Source organism: Harmonia axyridis, chromosome 2 (assembly GCF_914767665.1).
Source record: "Harmonia axyridis chromosome 2, icHarAxyr1.1, whole genome shotgun sequence".
NCBI lineage: Eukaryota > Metazoa > Arthropoda > Insecta > Coleoptera > Coccinellidae > Harmonia > Harmonia axyridis.
In genome coordinates this window covers 32,365,206-32,381,535 of record NC_059502.1, presented here as the reverse complement: position 1 = coordinate 32,381,535, position 16,330 = coordinate 32,365,206, and the positions used below count along the sequence as shown (strand labels likewise).

The 16,330-nt window shown below is 30.7% G+C and overlaps 4 protein-coding genes across 4 annotated transcripts; 1 reads left to right on the top strand and 3 right to left on the bottom strand.

The window, feature by feature from the left end:
* Positions 1-1,091: 1,091 nt before the first annotated feature.
* LOC123673082 (putative ankyrin repeat protein RF_0580) lies at positions 1,092-3,124 on the bottom strand. Its single transcript, XM_045607506.1, has 2 exons — positions 2,865-3,124; positions 1,092-2,501 (listed from the first exon to the last, which is right to left on the bottom strand). Exons 1-2 carry the CDS (start codon positions 3,109-3,111, stop codon positions 1,348-1,350), a joined length of 1,401 nt encoding a protein of 466 aa, XP_045463462.1. The 5' UTR covers positions 3,112-3,124; the 3' UTR covers positions 1,092-1,347.
* A 3,028-nt stretch (positions 3,125-6,152) lies between these two features.
* LOC123673275 (putative ankyrin repeat protein RF_0580) lies at positions 6,153-10,656 on the bottom strand. Its single transcript, XM_045607756.1, has 3 exons — positions 10,368-10,656; positions 9,630-10,004; positions 6,153-6,931 (listed from the first exon to the last, which is right to left on the bottom strand). Exons 1-3 carry the CDS (start codon positions 10,654-10,656, stop codon positions 6,153-6,155), a joined length of 1,443 nt encoding a protein of 480 aa, XP_045463712.1.
* LOC123673615 (putative nuclease HARBI1) lies at positions 7,031-8,723 on the top strand. The gene is made up of 4 exons (XM_045608200.1): positions 7,031-7,374; positions 7,483-7,769; positions 7,842-8,460; positions 8,546-8,723. Exons 1-4 carry the CDS (start codon positions 7,163-7,165, stop codon positions 8,649-8,651), a joined length of 1,224 nt encoding a protein of 407 aa, XP_045464156.1. The 5' UTR covers positions 7,031-7,162; the 3' UTR covers positions 8,652-8,723.
* A 2,743-nt stretch (positions 10,657-13,399) lies between the features above and the next one.
* On the bottom strand, positions 13,400-15,432 carry LOC123673085 (putative ankyrin repeat protein RF_0580). Its single transcript, XM_045607509.1, has 2 exons — positions 15,173-15,432; positions 13,400-14,809 (listed from the first exon to the last, which is right to left on the bottom strand). Exons 1-2 carry the CDS (start codon positions 15,417-15,419, stop codon positions 13,656-13,658), a joined length of 1,401 nt encoding a protein of 466 aa, XP_045463465.1. The 5' UTR covers positions 15,420-15,432; the 3' UTR covers positions 13,400-13,655.
* Between the last annotated feature and the right edge of the window lie 898 nt (positions 15,433-16,330).

The following is a 16,330-nucleotide window of genomic DNA, read 5'->3' as shown; positions in this document are numbered from 1 at the left end:
CCCTGTATTTCAAGGACTTGTACGGTGTAACAAAAAATAAACATTGTTCCCATAATCAATGTTCAGTATTAATCGATGTTTATAATTTATACAGATTGCACCGTTTGCTAATTATCGATGTTTAGATGAAAAGGAGATATGTTTTGGCAACGTTGCAAACTTTCGACGGTAATCATAGAGAAGTCAAGAATTTCAGTTTTCTAGTATAATTTTCTGTGTATTTTGGGTGCCAAAGTCAAAATAAATTATAAATTATCATTATAAGTAATCATTAAATTATAATTTTTCATCAGAAACTGAATATTTTGAATCCATGTTTCAATTTTGAATTTTCTAACAGGCTTGGATGACCTTCATTCACCACTAGGCTATGGCCAACTACTCATGTTCAACCCTGCATAAATCATCATTAAGGACAATATGTTGTTATTCTGCATTTGCGTCAACTCTATTCTCGTTTTGCTAATTTAATTTTAACCTCTTCCTACATTTTTGCTACCACTGTGTCTTCCAATTGATTTCTGTAGATCACTCACCTGTCTCAGCTCATTCGATAAGCTGTATATAAAATTTAATTCTCATTAAAAATAAACATCAGTTTATATAAATAATGAAACTTTTCATTAGCAGAGACCTTTCAGAGTATTTCAATTACTCGTTATCGATTCAATTATTCGGTTGATTTTATTATTGTCAGGGATAAATTCACCTCAATTTTATTTTTTGTTACATTATGCAAACGCGAAAATGGCACTATATGAATATAATTAAAACAATAACATATTGAAGAAATTGTTTATTTCTGCAAAGTAAATATTATTAATGAATTATTATTGTAACATGTACCTAACTGAGTGTACAGAACAATAAGTTTTATTGAAATATTGACAAAACATAAATACACTCAACAATATTGAATGAAACAATATCGATTGTGAATATGTATATTGCTTTTATATTTTGTTGTAATAGATATTTTCATCCATTTATTTTATTATAACATAATTGCAATATTTACAAATATAAATATTGAATTCAAATCAATTATTGAATGAAATTATTCGAATATTCGATGAACTTAAATCGACCTAATGAAAACCTCCGTTTAGATACTTGGTTGTAATAAAAATTTTTATTCACATATTTATACAAAACAGTTGAAATATTTACAAATATACATATTGAATTCTAATCATTCCTTGAAAAAATTATAACAATATTCAATAAAATTCTATTGACTAAATAATACTTTTACACTTAGTTTTTATAGTAATTTCTTCCACTTTTGAAAATTTTTTTATTTATCTTTCAACAAAAAGCATTTTTGAGGACGAGGTCTTCGATTGGCTAGGTCGAGGTCAATGAACATTTGCCCACTTCTTGTACTGGTATGTATTTTAAAATTTCGATTATGGTATAATAATTGAGCTTTCCTTTAGAGACGACAGTGAAAAATTCATGAGCTGCTTGTTGTTCCAGGAATAGTCTTAACCCAGCTTCAAATTTGCATTTGAGTTCACGACCGTAAATTGGGAATTTTCTTTCCTTGAATTCAGACATGGCTGTTATCAATGTTTGATTCCAACACAATCTGGACACTTCCCTTACAGTCGAACTTAGTATTCTCACCAGAGAATATTCCGGTTGTGATTGGAATTGAGCTATTTTGCGGGACCGTAAATGAAGCAATTCTTTTCTACTCCTTTTCTGGAAATCGACATCCAACGAATCACAATGAATTGGATTAACACAGAATTGATATTTTCCATTGATATCTAACAAAATCAGATGTTTCAAAATAGTATGTCGTCTAGAATGGCAGCAGTCCAATAATAATTCATCCAAAAATGTTTTGTTGTCATGATTGACTATATTCGTGTCAGCTTTACTCTTCAACAGTAATTCGAGAAAGAGAATGAACTGGGATTCGTCACAAGAGTAGGATAATGTATGCAGAACTGTGTCGCCGTGAAGGTTTTGCAAATTGACATCAGCTCCTCTTCTGATCAGTAATTCTGCACACTCCAATGCATTATTTATTCTTCCATTTTCAGCAAGCATCTGTAAAGGGGTACACGAATTTTTGCCAAATGAATTCGGGTCACAACCGACATTTAATAAAAATTCTAACAGTTCGATATTAATCTCTCCTTCTTCAGAACATAATGCATGAAGTACTGTATTGCTGTTTATGTCCCTCGCTCTGAGGTTGGCTCCGTATTTCAGAAGGGTTTTCACTTGTTCCATCTGGTTGTTTTTCACAGCAAAGAATATCGGTGTTTCCTCGTTTGTGGTTTTCTCCTCACAACATAATTTCTTGTTCAAAAGAGTGATTGTTACGTTCGCATTTGGCAATGTGGCTGCCATGTGCAAGGGTGTGTGTCGACGCAAAAAGGAATCTTCATCATCAACGAAATTATTTAAAATTAATTTCAGAGACTTCTCACATGGAACGTCTTGAGGATTAATGAAACATTTGAATAGTTCAATCAAATATACATCTGAAACAAAATGAGAAAAGAATTAGAAAATCTATACTCACACAGTAGGTTAAACATTGAAAATGTTTATATGTATTTTCCTTTTTTAGGTGGTATCAAAAAACGATCAATTTAGGTATGTCTTTTGACTGATTTTGAATAAGGTTCATTTCTTTTTAGAAACAATTTGAATAATGATTCACTTCACATCTATAAATTCTGAGCAAGAGGATTTTACGATGAATAATATTGAATTCAGTATCAATGTAGTACTACATATATTCAAAATTCCGGCATATTTTAAAAATTAATAAATAATAAGAAGTAGTAAAAATTCTTATAATATTTTTCATTTCCATAATGTGAAGGCATGAATAAACTTACCATTGATCTGTAGAACTCTCTCATAAATTGTTATTTCGTCGTCTAATTCACATGTTGAAAAAGGTTGTGCTCCATTACACAGCAAGCAGAATATAATTCCGTAATCCTTGTAGGAAAATCTTGTTCTTGTCCTCTTCTTAATCAACTCTTTTAAATAATAATTTTGAAAAGAAATATCACTCTTTTTCGATTTTATATAACTATATACATAAGAAATTGGAATATGAGAGCCACAATTCACAATCATGTCTTGAATAAAACTTTCTGTTAGATCTTTAAAATCTTCCATGATGTCTATGTCAGATTGATTCACAAACTCAAAAAAAAAATTCAACGATAGGAGATAGGAGTACCTTCTCACTCGGATCATATATAAAAATGAGGCTTCTATGAAGAGGGCAACTATTTAAAACAAAATTCAGGTAGAGATTCGTCAAAAACCTCACTTCAAGTAACATTAAGAATGAGTAATTTTTAATGCAATTTTGAAATGACCTAAACCATTAAGATAACTAAAATTCGAAAATAATTTGAAATCATTAGCTTTCATTTCAGTGAATGTACGAAAAACTCATTTAGACCTGAAAATTTATGAGGAGGGTAGAATAAAATACGAAAATATGATTTTCTCAAAAAACCACCTATATCGTTAGAGAAATGTTTTCTAACTTCCTCATTGTTTTCACAGTTTCGTTTCAGATCCATAAAAATCAAAAGATAAAATATGGTGATCAAGTATAATTATTATTTTTGAGCAATATTACATCATTTGTTATTGAATTTTTTCTTGTGGAAATCGGTAAAAAATCGAATTAATTTTAATGATGACATTCAATTTGTCATCAAGAGAATAAACCCTTTTAGATTTTCCGCTATTTTGTAAATTTTCAATTTCCATTTTTATATTTTTAGGGATTCTACATTACATTCGAATTCAGTCCCAAAATACAATAATTTGAGAACAGAAACCTTTGTTTCAAACTCACCACACCTAGCAAAAAATTGCTAAATTATTTCATTGAACACTCTATATGTCATAAAGCAAAAAAGATGTTCTTGATGTCATCTAGGTATATGTTTTGGTCTTGTTTATGGCAAATACATGCTGAACAATGTATATCGGAAATTTGTTCATTGAAAGCATTATGTGTGCTTAACCTTTGTTTGTAGATACTGTTTTAAATTTCTTTTTTTTTTTGCTTTTTCAGAATGTGTGCGAAATCGAATCTTGTTTAGCTAGTATGATTTCAGACGTTATCCACATGAGATTTACTATTGCCGTGTCTGTTCATTAATTTTAATTCAGTTCACTCCAAAAGCATTTTCCTCCAGAAAATGAAATACAACGACACAAATGTAATGAGGATTGTTTCGAGAAATAAATATCTTCTACATTACCCATTTTGGAACTCATAAAAAATTGACATCGGTTATCAATATTAATAAAAAAAAAATTTTTAATGTCAGAGACAAAATTGTATTACAGAACTTGTCTTAATTACACTTTTAGTGATCATCATTCAGTTAATGAAATTTTAACTGTGTAAAGCTGATGGATCAAGACGATAAGTTTAATTTGATTATATTTCAATCGTTACCTTCCAACCGCTGGAAGATTTATTTTTGGACCTAAATTTAAAATCTTTTGAATGTATAATAGATAATAAAGACTATCCAATCTGATTAAATCGAAAAAAAGACCGAACAAGGATCTATAAACATTTGCTCATTGAAATTTCATACGAAATGTCTAATTTTTACTTATCATTAATGTAATAAATGTTTTCAGGAACGTAGATAAACGTGTAGGAAGATCATTTATGCGTTATGACATTTAAAAGCACTTTTTTCGAAATGTAAGTGATACCTATACGATATTTTCATTTGAGCAATATTCCGTTTGAGGGTTACTACTCTCGTGTGAAAATTTTCAAGTATCACCCTGTATTTCAAGGACTTGTACGGTGTAACAAAAAATAAACATTGTTCCCATAATCAATGTTCAGTATTAATCGATGTTTATAATTTATACAGATTGCACCGTTTGCTAATTATCGATGTTTAGATGAAAAGGAGATATGTTTTGGCAACGTTGCAAACTTCCGACGGTAATCATAGAGAAGTCAAGAATTTCAGTTTTCTAGTATAATGTTCTGTGTATTTTGGGTGCCAAAGTCAAAATAAATTATAAATTATCATTATAAGTAATCATTAAATTATAAATTTTCATCAGAAACTGAATATTTTGAATCCATGTTTCAATTTTGAATTTTCTAACAGGCTTGTATGACCTTCATTCACCACTAGGCTATGGCCAACTACTCATGTTCAACCCTGCATAAATCATCATTAAGGACAATATGTTGTTATTCTGCATTTGCGTCAACTCTATTCTCGTTTTGCTAATTTAATTTTAACCTCTTCCTACATTTTTGCTACCACTGTGTCTTCCAATTGATTTCTGTAGATCACTCACCTGTCTCAGCTCATTCGATAAGCTGTATATAAAATTTAATTCTCATTAAAAATAAACATCAGTTTATATAAATAATGAAACTTTTCATTAGCAGAGACCTTTCAGAGTATTTCAATTACTCGTTATCGATTCAATTATTCGGTTGATTTCATTATTGTCAGGGATAAATTCACCTCAATTTTATTTTTTTGTTACATTATGCAAACGCGAAAATGGCACTATATGAATATAATTAAAACAATAACATATTGAAGAAATTGTTTATTTCTGCAAAGTAAATATTATTAATGAATTATTATTGTAACATGTACCTAACTGAGTGTACAGAACAATAAGTTTTATTGAAATATTGACAAAACATAAATACACTCAACAATATTGAATGAAACAATATCGATTGTGAATATGTATATTGCTTTTATATTTTGTTGTAATAGATATTTTCATCCATTTATTTTATTATAACATAATTGCAATATTTACAAATATACATATTGAATTCAAATCAATTATTGAATGAAATTATTCGAATATTCGATGAACTTAAATCGACCTAATGAAAACCTCCGTTTAGATACTTGGTTGTAATAAAAATTTTTATTCACATATTTATACAAAACAGTTGAAATATTTACAAATATACATATTGAATTCTAATCATTCCTTGAAAAAATTATAACAATATTCAATAAAATTCTATTGACTAAATAATACTTTTACACTTAGTTTTTATAGTAATTTCTTCCACTTTTGAAAATTTTTTTATTTATCTTTCAACAAAAAGCATTTTTGAGGACGAGGTCTTCGATTGGCTAGGTCGAGGTCAATGAACATTTGCCCACTTCTTGTACTGGTATGTATTTTAAAATTTCGATTATGGTATAATAATTGAGCTTTCCTTTAGAGACGACAGTGAAAAATTCATGAGCTGCTTGTTGTTCCAGGAATAGTCTTAACCCAGCTTCAAATTTGCATTTGAGTTCACGACCGTAAATTGGGAATTTTCTTTCCTTGAATTCAGACATGGCTGTTATCAATGTTTGATTCCAACACAATCTGGACACTTCCCTTACAGTCGAACTTAGTATTCTCACCAGAGAATATTCCGGTTGTGATTGGAATTGAGCTATTTTGCGGGACCGTAAATGAAGCAATTCTTTTCTACTCCTTTTCTGGAAATCGACATCCAACGAATCACAATGAATTGGATTAACACAGAATTGATATTTTCCATTGATATCTAACAAAATCAGATGTTTCAAAATAGTATGTCGTCTAGAATGGCAGCAGTCCAATAATAATTCATCCAAAAATGTTTTGTTGTCATGATTGACTATATTCGTGTCAGCTTTACTCTTCAACAGTAACTCGAGAAAGAGAATGAACTGGGATTCGTCACAAGAGTAGGATAATGTATGCAGAACTGTGTCGCCGTGAAGGTTTTGCAAATTGACATCAGCTCCTCTTCTGATCAGTAATTCTGCACACTCCAATGCATTATTTATTCTTCCATTTTCAGCAAGCATCTGTAAAGGGGTACACGAATTTTTGCCAAATGAATTCGGGTCACAACCGACATTTAATAAAAATTCTAAGGCCCAGTTTCACCAAATGCTTTAATCTTGACTTAGCTCTTAAGTGAGGCTTTAGATCACGATTAATGTAATGTAGCGTTTCACCACACTCCAAAGCGCCATTTAATCGACCAATCGCGATTTAGCACTAATCGGCCATTTTTGGAGGATTATAACCTTTCAAGCTGAGATTAATAATTATTTGGAACTCTTGTCTATGTAATTATTTTTCCGGAAATTTCGTTAAAATGGCCTTTCGACGAGTATATGATCTTGCCTTTGAAGATGATGATAGTGATGAAGAATTTGTCGTTCGACGTCCTCGATGGATCCGAGAAAGAGAAGATCATTTCCAAAATTTGGACAATGCGGATTTTGAGAAAAGATTCCGTCTCTCAAAAAAAGCTGCACTCCAAATACTGGGTTCAATTGAGGAACAAATTGAATTTGCAAACGACAAGTAAGTTTTAAAGTTTCATTTTCCTTTTGAATTGGCTACTGATATTGTTGAGGTTATGTTTGCAATATAGTTTGATACACTGATTTTGCGTTTCCTATTGATTTCCAGGAATAATTCTGTTTCTCCAATGAATCAGTTACTATGCACCTTACGATACTATGCTACTGGTTGTCACCAAATGACAGTTGCAGACTTCACTGGAATTAGTAAATCGACAGCCCACAGAATAATTCATCGAGTGAGTACTGCTATTGCCTCTCTCCGTCCACTGCATATAACATTCCCTGAAACTCAGGAGGAAATTCGAAGAACACAGACTGAATTTTTCGGAATTGCAAGCTTTCCAAGGGTTTTGGGTGCCATCGATTGCACTCATGTTAAAATTAAAACTCCAGGTACGTCCTTCTTTCCTCCTACATGTAATGATTCTTCTCCCACTGTTTCATTAAATTTATGTCATTTTTCAGGTGGTGATAATGCAGAGCTGTTTCGTTGCAGAAAGGGTTACTTTTCACTGAATGTTCAGGCTATATGCAATGCCAAACTTGAATTCACAGATATAGTTGCGAGGTGGCCTGGAAGTAGTCATGATTCCACCATATTCCGTAATTGCTATCGGAAAGCTATATTTGATGATGACAGATATGGAAATGCTGTCCTAGTAGGAGATAGTGGATATTCCTGTACCAAGTATTTCATGACTCCTTTTGAAAATTGTTTGAACCCTGCGGAACAATTATACAACGAATCTCAAATCAGAACGAGAAACCCTGTGGAAAGAATGTTTGGAGTTTGGAAAAGACGCTTTCCTGTATTATCGTTAGGTTTTAGAATCGATTTGGATAAAGTATTTCCTGTAATAGTGGCAACGGCTGTACTTCATAATGTCCTACGAAGACGTGGGGAAGATGTCCCACCTTTTGATGCTGAGTTTGAAGCCAACCTACCAGCACCATGGGATGTTATAATAGCTCAGGGAGACATGGGACAAAATCCCATAGCAGTCTTAGGTCATCCATTGAACGAGAGGAGAGATTACCCTGAGCACCGAGAAAGACGTACTATGGTTCATCAATACTTCACAAGGTTTGTGTCCGGCCTGAAGATTATTGAACATATTTTGGCATTTCTATAATAGCAAAGCAAATGCTAATTTATATGTATATTTCAGGCTGGTAATGCTAGAGCGACAGCGCAGGGAAATTGGAAGGGTTGTAGTGGAAGAACATGAAGAGATTGCGGAAGATCCACATCCAGAAGTGAGGCAGGATCAATAGGACTTAAGACATTGAAAACAGCTGACAAAGAAAAAAAAATCACTCGCAGCCAGCAAATTTTTTTCTAATTTTTGGGTCAATTTTATCAAAATATGACTATGTATAGGCACAATATTTCCCATTTAAAATAGCCGTAAACTTTGTTTTTGTGTTTTATGAAATTTATTGCAAAGAATAATTTATTGATATGTTTGATTGAAATATTATTTAAGAAGCAGATAAAATTGTTAATAAAAATAAATAAGTTAATAAAATTACTTAAATAGTTTTTTTTACAGAATGTGTGGTTTTGTGAAATGGGATAATTAAAGCTCTCAAGTACAAAATCAACTTTAATTGTATAACAAAACTCAACAAACAGGAAGTCACTTAATAACGTTCAAACATAAAATGTGAATATTTTTTACATACATTCAGTCAAAAATCATTAGAGGAAACCAATAATTTACATTAAAAAATATAAATGAAAATCTTGTTTACTTATTAAAAAAGTGATAAATAATTAATTTCTTATACAAAGGCTACATATTATTTAAGAAGCAGTTAAACTTGTTAATAAAATTACTTATATAGTTTTTTTTTTCAGAATGTGTGGTTTTGTGAAAGGGGATAATTTCTTTTTAACTTCTGCAAGTTTCCGACATTTCGAAGCACATCACTCGACATTTTCGGCAAAAATTAACTTTGTTTTTTGTTCACAAGATGACAAATGTTTCGAAATGTTATGAGTTATGAATGAATGACACCTGACATCTAGCGCCAATGGTCGTCATCACTGCTAATACGATACAGAACACTGTTATAACTCTTTGTTCACAACGTTGCCAAATGGTCCGACTATTTAATCGCGATTTGGTTAATCGCGATCATCTTTGGACGGGTTGATGCATGGTGAAACAGAAAACACTGTTAAGCCTGCTTGAGTAACAAGCGGAGTTTAATCAATCTGGGATCAAGTGCTGTTTGGTGAAACTGGGCCTAACAGTTCGATATTAATCTCTCCTTCTTCAGAACATAATGCATGAAGTACTGTATTGCTGTTTATGTCCCTCGCTCTGAGGTTGGCTCCGTATTTCAGAAGGGTTTTCACTTGTTCCATCTGGTTGTTTTTCACAGCAAAGAATATCGGTGTTTCCTCGTTTGTGGTTTTCTCCTCACAACATAATTTCTTGTTCAAAAGAGTGATTGTTACGTTCGCATTTGGCAATGTGGCTGCCATGTGCAAGGGTGTGTGTCGACGCAAAAAGGAATCTTCATCATCAACGAAATTATTTAAAATTAATTTCAGAGACTTCTCACATGGAACGTCTTGAGGATTAATGAAACATTTGAATAGTTCAATCAAATATACATCTGAAACAAAATGAGAAAAGAATTAGAAAATCTATACTCACACAGTAGGTTAAACATTGAAAATGTTTATATGTATTTTCCTTTTTTAGGTGGTATCAAAAAACGATCAATTTAGGTATGTCTTTTGACTGATTTTGAATAAGGTTCATTTCTTTTTAGAAACAATTTGAATAATGATTCACTTCACATCTATAAATTCTGAGCAAGAGGATTTTACGATGAATAATATTGAATTCAGTATCAATGTAGTACTACATATATTCAAAATTCCGGCATATTTTAAAAATTAATAAATAATAAGAAGTAGTAAAAATTCTTATAATATTTTTCATTTCCATAATGTAAAGGCATGAATAAACTTACCATTGATCTGTAGAACTCTCTCATAAATTGTTATTTCGTCGTCTAATTCACATGTTGAAAAAGGTTGTGCTCCATTACACAGCAAGCAGAATATAATTCCGTAATCCTTGTAGGAAAATCTTGTTCTTGTCCTCTTCTTAATCAACTCTTTTAAATAATAATTTTGAAAAGAAATATCACTCTTTTTCGATTTTATATAACTATATACATAAGAAATTGGAATATGAGAGCCACAATTCACAATCATGTCTTGAATAAAACTTTCTGTTAGATCTTTAAAATCTTCCATGATGTCTATGTCAGATTGATTCACAAACTCAAAAAAAAAATTCAACGATAGGAGATAGGAGTACCTTCTCACTCGGATCATATATAAAAATGAGGCTTCTATGAAGAGGGCAACTATTTAAAACAAAATTCAGGTAGAGATTCGTCAAAAACCTCACTTCAAGTAACATTAAGAATGAGTAATTTTTAATGCAATTTTGAAATGACCTAAACCATTAAGATAACTAAAATTCGAAAATAATTTGAAATCATTAGCTTTCATTTCAGTGAATGTACGAAAAACTCATTTAGACCTGAAAATTTATGAGGAGGGTAGAATAAAATACGAAAATATGATTTTCTCAAAAAACCACCTATATCGTTAGAGAAATGTTTTCTAACTTCCTCATTGTTTTCACAGTTTCGTTTCAGATCCATAAAAATCAAAAGATAAAATATGGTGATCAAGTATAATTATTATTTTTGAGCAATATTACATCATTTGTTATTGAATTTTTTCTTGTGGAAATCGGTAAAAAATCGAATTAATTTTAATGATGACATCCAATTTGTCATCAAGAGAATAAACCCTTTTAGATTTTCCGCTATTTTGTAAGTTTTCAATTTCCATTTTTATATTTTTAGGAATTCTACATTACATTCGAATTCAGTCCCAAAATACAATAATTTGAAAACAGAAACCTTTGTTTCAAACTCACCACACCTAGCAAAAAATTGCTAAATTATTTCATTGAACACTCTATATGTCATAAAGCAAAAAAGATGTTCTTGATGTCATCTAGGTATATGTTTTGGTCTTGTTTATGGCAAATACAAGCTGAACAATGTATATCGGAAATTTGTTCATTGAAAGCATTATGTGTGCTTAACCTTTGTTTGTAGATACTGTTTTAAGTTTCTTTTTTTTTTTGCTTTTTCAGAATGTGTGCGAAATCGAATCTTGTTTAGCTAGTATGATTTCAGACGTTATCCACATGAGATTTACTATTGCTGTGTCTGTTCATTAATTTTAATTCAGTTCACTCCAAAAGCATTTTCCTCCAGAAAATGAAATACAACGACACAAATGCAATGAGGATTGTTTCGAGAAATAAATATCTTCTACATTACCCATTTTGGAACTCATAAAAAATTGACATCGGTTATCAATATTAATAAAAAAAAAATTTTTAATGTCAGAGACAAAATTGTATTACAGAACTTGTCTTAATTACACTTTTAGTGATCATCATTCAGTTAATGAAATTTTAACTGTGTAAAGCTGATGGATCAAGACGATAAGTTTAATTTGATTATATTTCAATCGTTACCTTCCAACCGCTGGAAGATTTATTTTTGGACCTAAATTTAAAATCTTTTGAATGTATAATAGATAATAAAGACTATCCAATCTGATTAAATCGAAAAAAAGACCGAACAAGGATCTATAAACATTTGCTCATTGAAATTTCATACGAAATGTCTAATTTTTACTTATCATTAATGTAATAAATGTTTTCAGGAACGTAGATAAACGTGTAGGAAGATCATTTATGCGTTATGACATTTAAAAGCACTTTTTTCGAAATGTAAGTGATACCTATACGATATTTTCATTTGAGCAATATTCCGTTTGAGGGTTACTACTCTCGTGTGAAAATTTTCAAGTATCACCCTGTATTTCAAGGACTTGTACGGTGTAACAAAAAATAAACATTGTTCCCATAATCAATGTTCAGTATTAATCGATGTTTATAATTTATACAGATTGCACCGTTTGCTAATTATCGATGTTTAGATGAAAAGGAGATATGTTTTGGCAACGTTGCAATTTTCCGACGGTAATCATAGAGAAGTCAAGAATTTCAGTTTTCTAGTATAATGTTCTGTGTATTTTGGGTGCCAAAGTCAAAATAAATTATAAATTATCATTATAAGTAATCATTAAATTATAAATTTTCATCAGAAACTGAATATTTTGAATCCATGTTTCAATTTTGAATTTTCTAACAGGCTTGTATGACCTTCATTCACCACTAGGCTATGGCCAACTACTCATGTTCAACCCTGCATAAATCATCATTAAGGACAATATGTTGTTATTCTGCATTTGCGTCAACTCTATTCTCGTTTTGCTAATTTAATTTTAACCTCTTCCTACATTTTTGCTACCACTGTGTCTTCCAATTGATTTCTGTAGATCACTCACCTGTCTCAGCTCATTCGATAAGCTGTATATAAAATTTAATTCTCATTAAAAATAAACATCAGTTTATATAAATAATGAAACTTTTCATTAGCAGAGACCTTTCAGAGTATTTCAATTACTCGTTATCGATTCAATTATTCGGTTGATTTCATTATTGTCAGGGATAAATTCACCTCAATTTTATTTTTTTGTTACATTATGCAAACGCGAAAATGGCACTATATGAATATAATTAAAACAATAACATATTGAAGAAATTGTTTATTTCTGCAAAGTAAATATTATTAATGAATTATTATTGTAACATGTACCTAACTGAGTGTACAGAACAATAAGTTTTATTGAAATATTGACAAAACATAAATACACTCAACAATATTGAATGAAACAATATCGATTGTGAATATGTATATTGCTTTTATATTTTGTTGTAATAGATATTTTCATCCATTTGTTTTATTATAACATAATTGCAATATTTACAAATATACATATTGAATTCAAATCAATTATTGAATGAAATTATTCGAATATTCGATGAACTTAAATCGACCTAATGAAAACCTCCGTTTAGATACTTGGTTGTAATAAAAATTTTTATTCACATATTTATACAAAACAGTTGAAATATTTACAAATATACATATTGAATTCTAATCATTCCTTGAAAAAATTATAACAATATTCAATAAAATTCTATTGACTAAATAATACTTTTACACTTAGTTTTTATAGTAATTTCTTCCACTTTTGAAAATTTTTTTATTTATCTTTCAACAAAAAGCATTTTTGAGGACGAGGTCTTCGATTGGCTAGGTCGAGGTCAATGAACATTTGCCCACTTCTTGTACTGGTATGTATTTTAAAATTTCGATTATGGTATAATAATTGAGCTTTCCTTTAGAGACGACAGTGAAAAATTCATGAGCTGCTTGTTGTTCCAGGAATAGTCTTAACCCAGCTTCAAATTTGCATTTGAGTTCACGACCGTAAATTGGGAATTTTCTTTCCTTGAATTCAGACATGGCTGTTATCAATGTTTGATTCCAACACAATCTGGACACTTCCCTTACAGTCGAACTTAGTATTCTCACCAGAGAATATTCCGGTTGTGATTGGAATTGAGCTATTTTGCGGGACCGTAAATGAAGCAATTCTTTTCTACTCCTTTTCTGGAAATCGACATCCAACGAATCACAATGAATTGGATTAACACAGAATTGATATTTTCCATTGATATCTAACAAAATCAGATGTTTCAAAATAGTATGTCGTCTAGAATGGCAGCAGTCCAATAATAATTCATCCAAAAATGTTTTGTTGTCATGATTGACTATATTCGTGTCAGCTTTACTCTTCAACAGTAATTCGAGAAAGAGAATGAACTGGGATTCGTCACAAGAGTAGGATAATGTATGCAGAACTGTGTCGCCGTGAAGGTTTTGCAAATTGACATCAGCTCCTCTTCTGATCAGTAATTCTGCACACTCCAATGCATTATTTATTCTTCCATTTTCAGCAAGCATCTGTAAAGGGGTACACGAATTTTTGCCAAATGAATTCGGGTCACAACCGACATTTAATAAAAATTCTAACAGTTCGATATTAATCTCTCCTTCTTCAGAACATAATGCATGAAGTACTGTATTGCTGTTTATGTCCCTCGCTCTGAGGTTGGCTCCGTATTTCAGAAGGGTTTTCACTTGTTCCATCTGGTTGTTTTTCACAGCAAAGAATATCGGTGTTTCCTCGTTTGTGGTTTTCTCCTCACAACATAATTTCTTGTTCAAAAGAGTGATTGTTACGTTCGCATTTGGCAATGTGGCTGCCATGTGCAAGGGTGTGTGTCGACGCAAAAAGGAATCTTCATCATCAACGAAATTATTTAAAATTAATTTCAGAGACTTCTCACATGGAACGTCTTGAGGATTAATGAAACATTTGAATAGTTCAATCAAATATACATCTGAAACAAAATGAGAAAAGAATTAGAAAATCTATACTCACACAGTAGGTTAAACATTGAAAATGTTTATATGTATTTTCCTTTTTTAGATGGTATCCAAAAACGATCAATTTAGGTATGTCTTTTGACTGATTTTGAATAAGGTTCATTTCTTTTTAGAAACAATTTGAATAATGATTCACTTCACATCTATAAATTCTGAGCAAGAGGATTTTACGATGAATAATATTGAATTCAGTATCAATGTAGTACTACATATATTCAAAATTCCGGCATGTTTTAAAAATTAATAAATAATAAGAAGTAGTAAAAATTCTTATAATATTTTTCATTTCCATAATGTAAAGGCATGAATAAACTTACCATTGATCTGTAGAACTCTCTCATAAATTGTTATTTCGTCGTCTAATTCACATGTTGAAAAAGGTTGTGCTCCATTACACAGCAAGCAGAATATAATTCCGTAATCCTTGTAGGAAAATCTTGTTCTTGTCCTCTTCTTAATCAACTCTTTTAAATAATAATTTTGAAAAGAAATATCACTCTTTTTCGATTTTATATAACTATATACATAAGAAATTGGAATATGAGAGCCACAATTCACAATCATGTCTTGAATAAAACTTTCTGTTAGATCTTTAAAATCTTCCATGATGTCTATGTCAGATTGATTCACAAACTCAAAAAAAAAATTCAACGATAGGAGATAGGAGTACCTTCTCACTCGGATCATATATAAAAATGAGGCTTCTATGAAGAGGGCAACTATTTAAAACAAAATTCAGGTAGAGATTCGTCAAAAACCTCACTTCAAGTAACATTAAGAATGAGTAATTTTTAATGCAATTTTGAAATGACCTAAACCATTAAGATAACTAAAATTCGAAAATAATTTGAAATCATTAGCTTTCATTTCAGTGAATGTACGAAAAACTCATTTAGACCTGAAAATTTATGAGGAGGGTAGAATAAAATACGAAAATATAATTTTCTCAAAAAACCACCTATATCGTTAGAGAAATGTTTTCTAACTTCCTCATTGTTTTCACAGTTTCGTTTCAGATCCATAAAAATCAAAAGATAAAATATGGTGATCAAGTATAATTATTATTTTTGAGCAATATTACATCATTTGTTATTGAATTTTTTCTTGTGGAAATTGGTAAAAAATCGAATTAATTTTAATGATGACATCCAATTTGTCATCAAGAGAATAAACCCTTTTAGATTTTCCGCTATTTTGTAAGTTTGCAATTTCCATTTTTATATTTTTAGGGATTCTACATTACATTCGAATTCAGTCCCAAAATACAATAATTTGAGAACAGAAACCTTTGTTTCAAACTCACCACACCTAGCAAAAAATTGCTAAATTATTTCATTGAACACTCTATATGTCATAAAGCAAAAAAGATGTTCTTGATGTCATCTAGGTATATGTTTTGGTCTTGTTTATGGCAAATACATGCTGAACAATGTATATCGGAAATTTGTTCATTGAAAGCATTATGTGTGCTTAAC

Bases quoted from the DNA above. Each gene is read 5' to 3' on its own strand.
- LOC123673615 (XM_045608200.1), top strand. From the start codon at position 7,163: ATGGCCTTTCGACGAGTATATGATCTTGCCTTTGAAGATGATGATAGT. The intron at 7,375-7,482 runs GTAAGTTTTAAA...ATTGATTTCCAG, and splicing joins ATTGAATTTGCAAACGACAA to GAATAATTCTGTTTCTCCAA. The intron at 8,461-8,545 runs GTTTGTGTCCGG...TGTATATTTCAG, and splicing joins GTTCATCAATACTTCACAAG to GCTGGTAATGCTAGAGCGAC.
- LOC123673275 (XM_045607756.1), bottom strand. From the start codon at position 10,656: ATGGAAGATTTTAAAGATCTAACAGAAAGTTTTATTCAAGACATGATT. The intron at 10,005-10,367 runs GTAAGTTTATTC...ATTTTGTTTCAG, and splicing joins GAGAGTTCTACAGATCAATG to ATGTATATTTGATTGAACTA. The intron at 6,932-9,629 runs GCCCAGTTTCAC...ACTGGGCCTTAG, and splicing joins GATTAATATCGAACTGTTAG to AATTTTTATTAAATGTCGGT.
- LOC123673085 (XM_045607509.1), bottom strand. From the start codon at position 15,419: ATGATTGTGAATTGTGGCTCTCATATTCCAATTTCTTATGTATATAGT. The intron at 14,810-15,172 runs GTAAGTTTATTC...ATTTTGTTTCAG, and splicing joins GAGAGTTCTACAGATCAATG to ATGTATATTTGATTGAACTA.
- LOC123673082 (XM_045607506.1), bottom strand. From the start codon at position 3,111: ATGATTGTGAATTGTGGCTCTCATATTCCAATTTCTTATGTATATAGT. The intron at 2,502-2,864 runs GTAAGTTTATTC...ATTTTGTTTCAG, and splicing joins GAGAGTTCTACAGATCAATG to ATGTATATTTGATTGAACTA.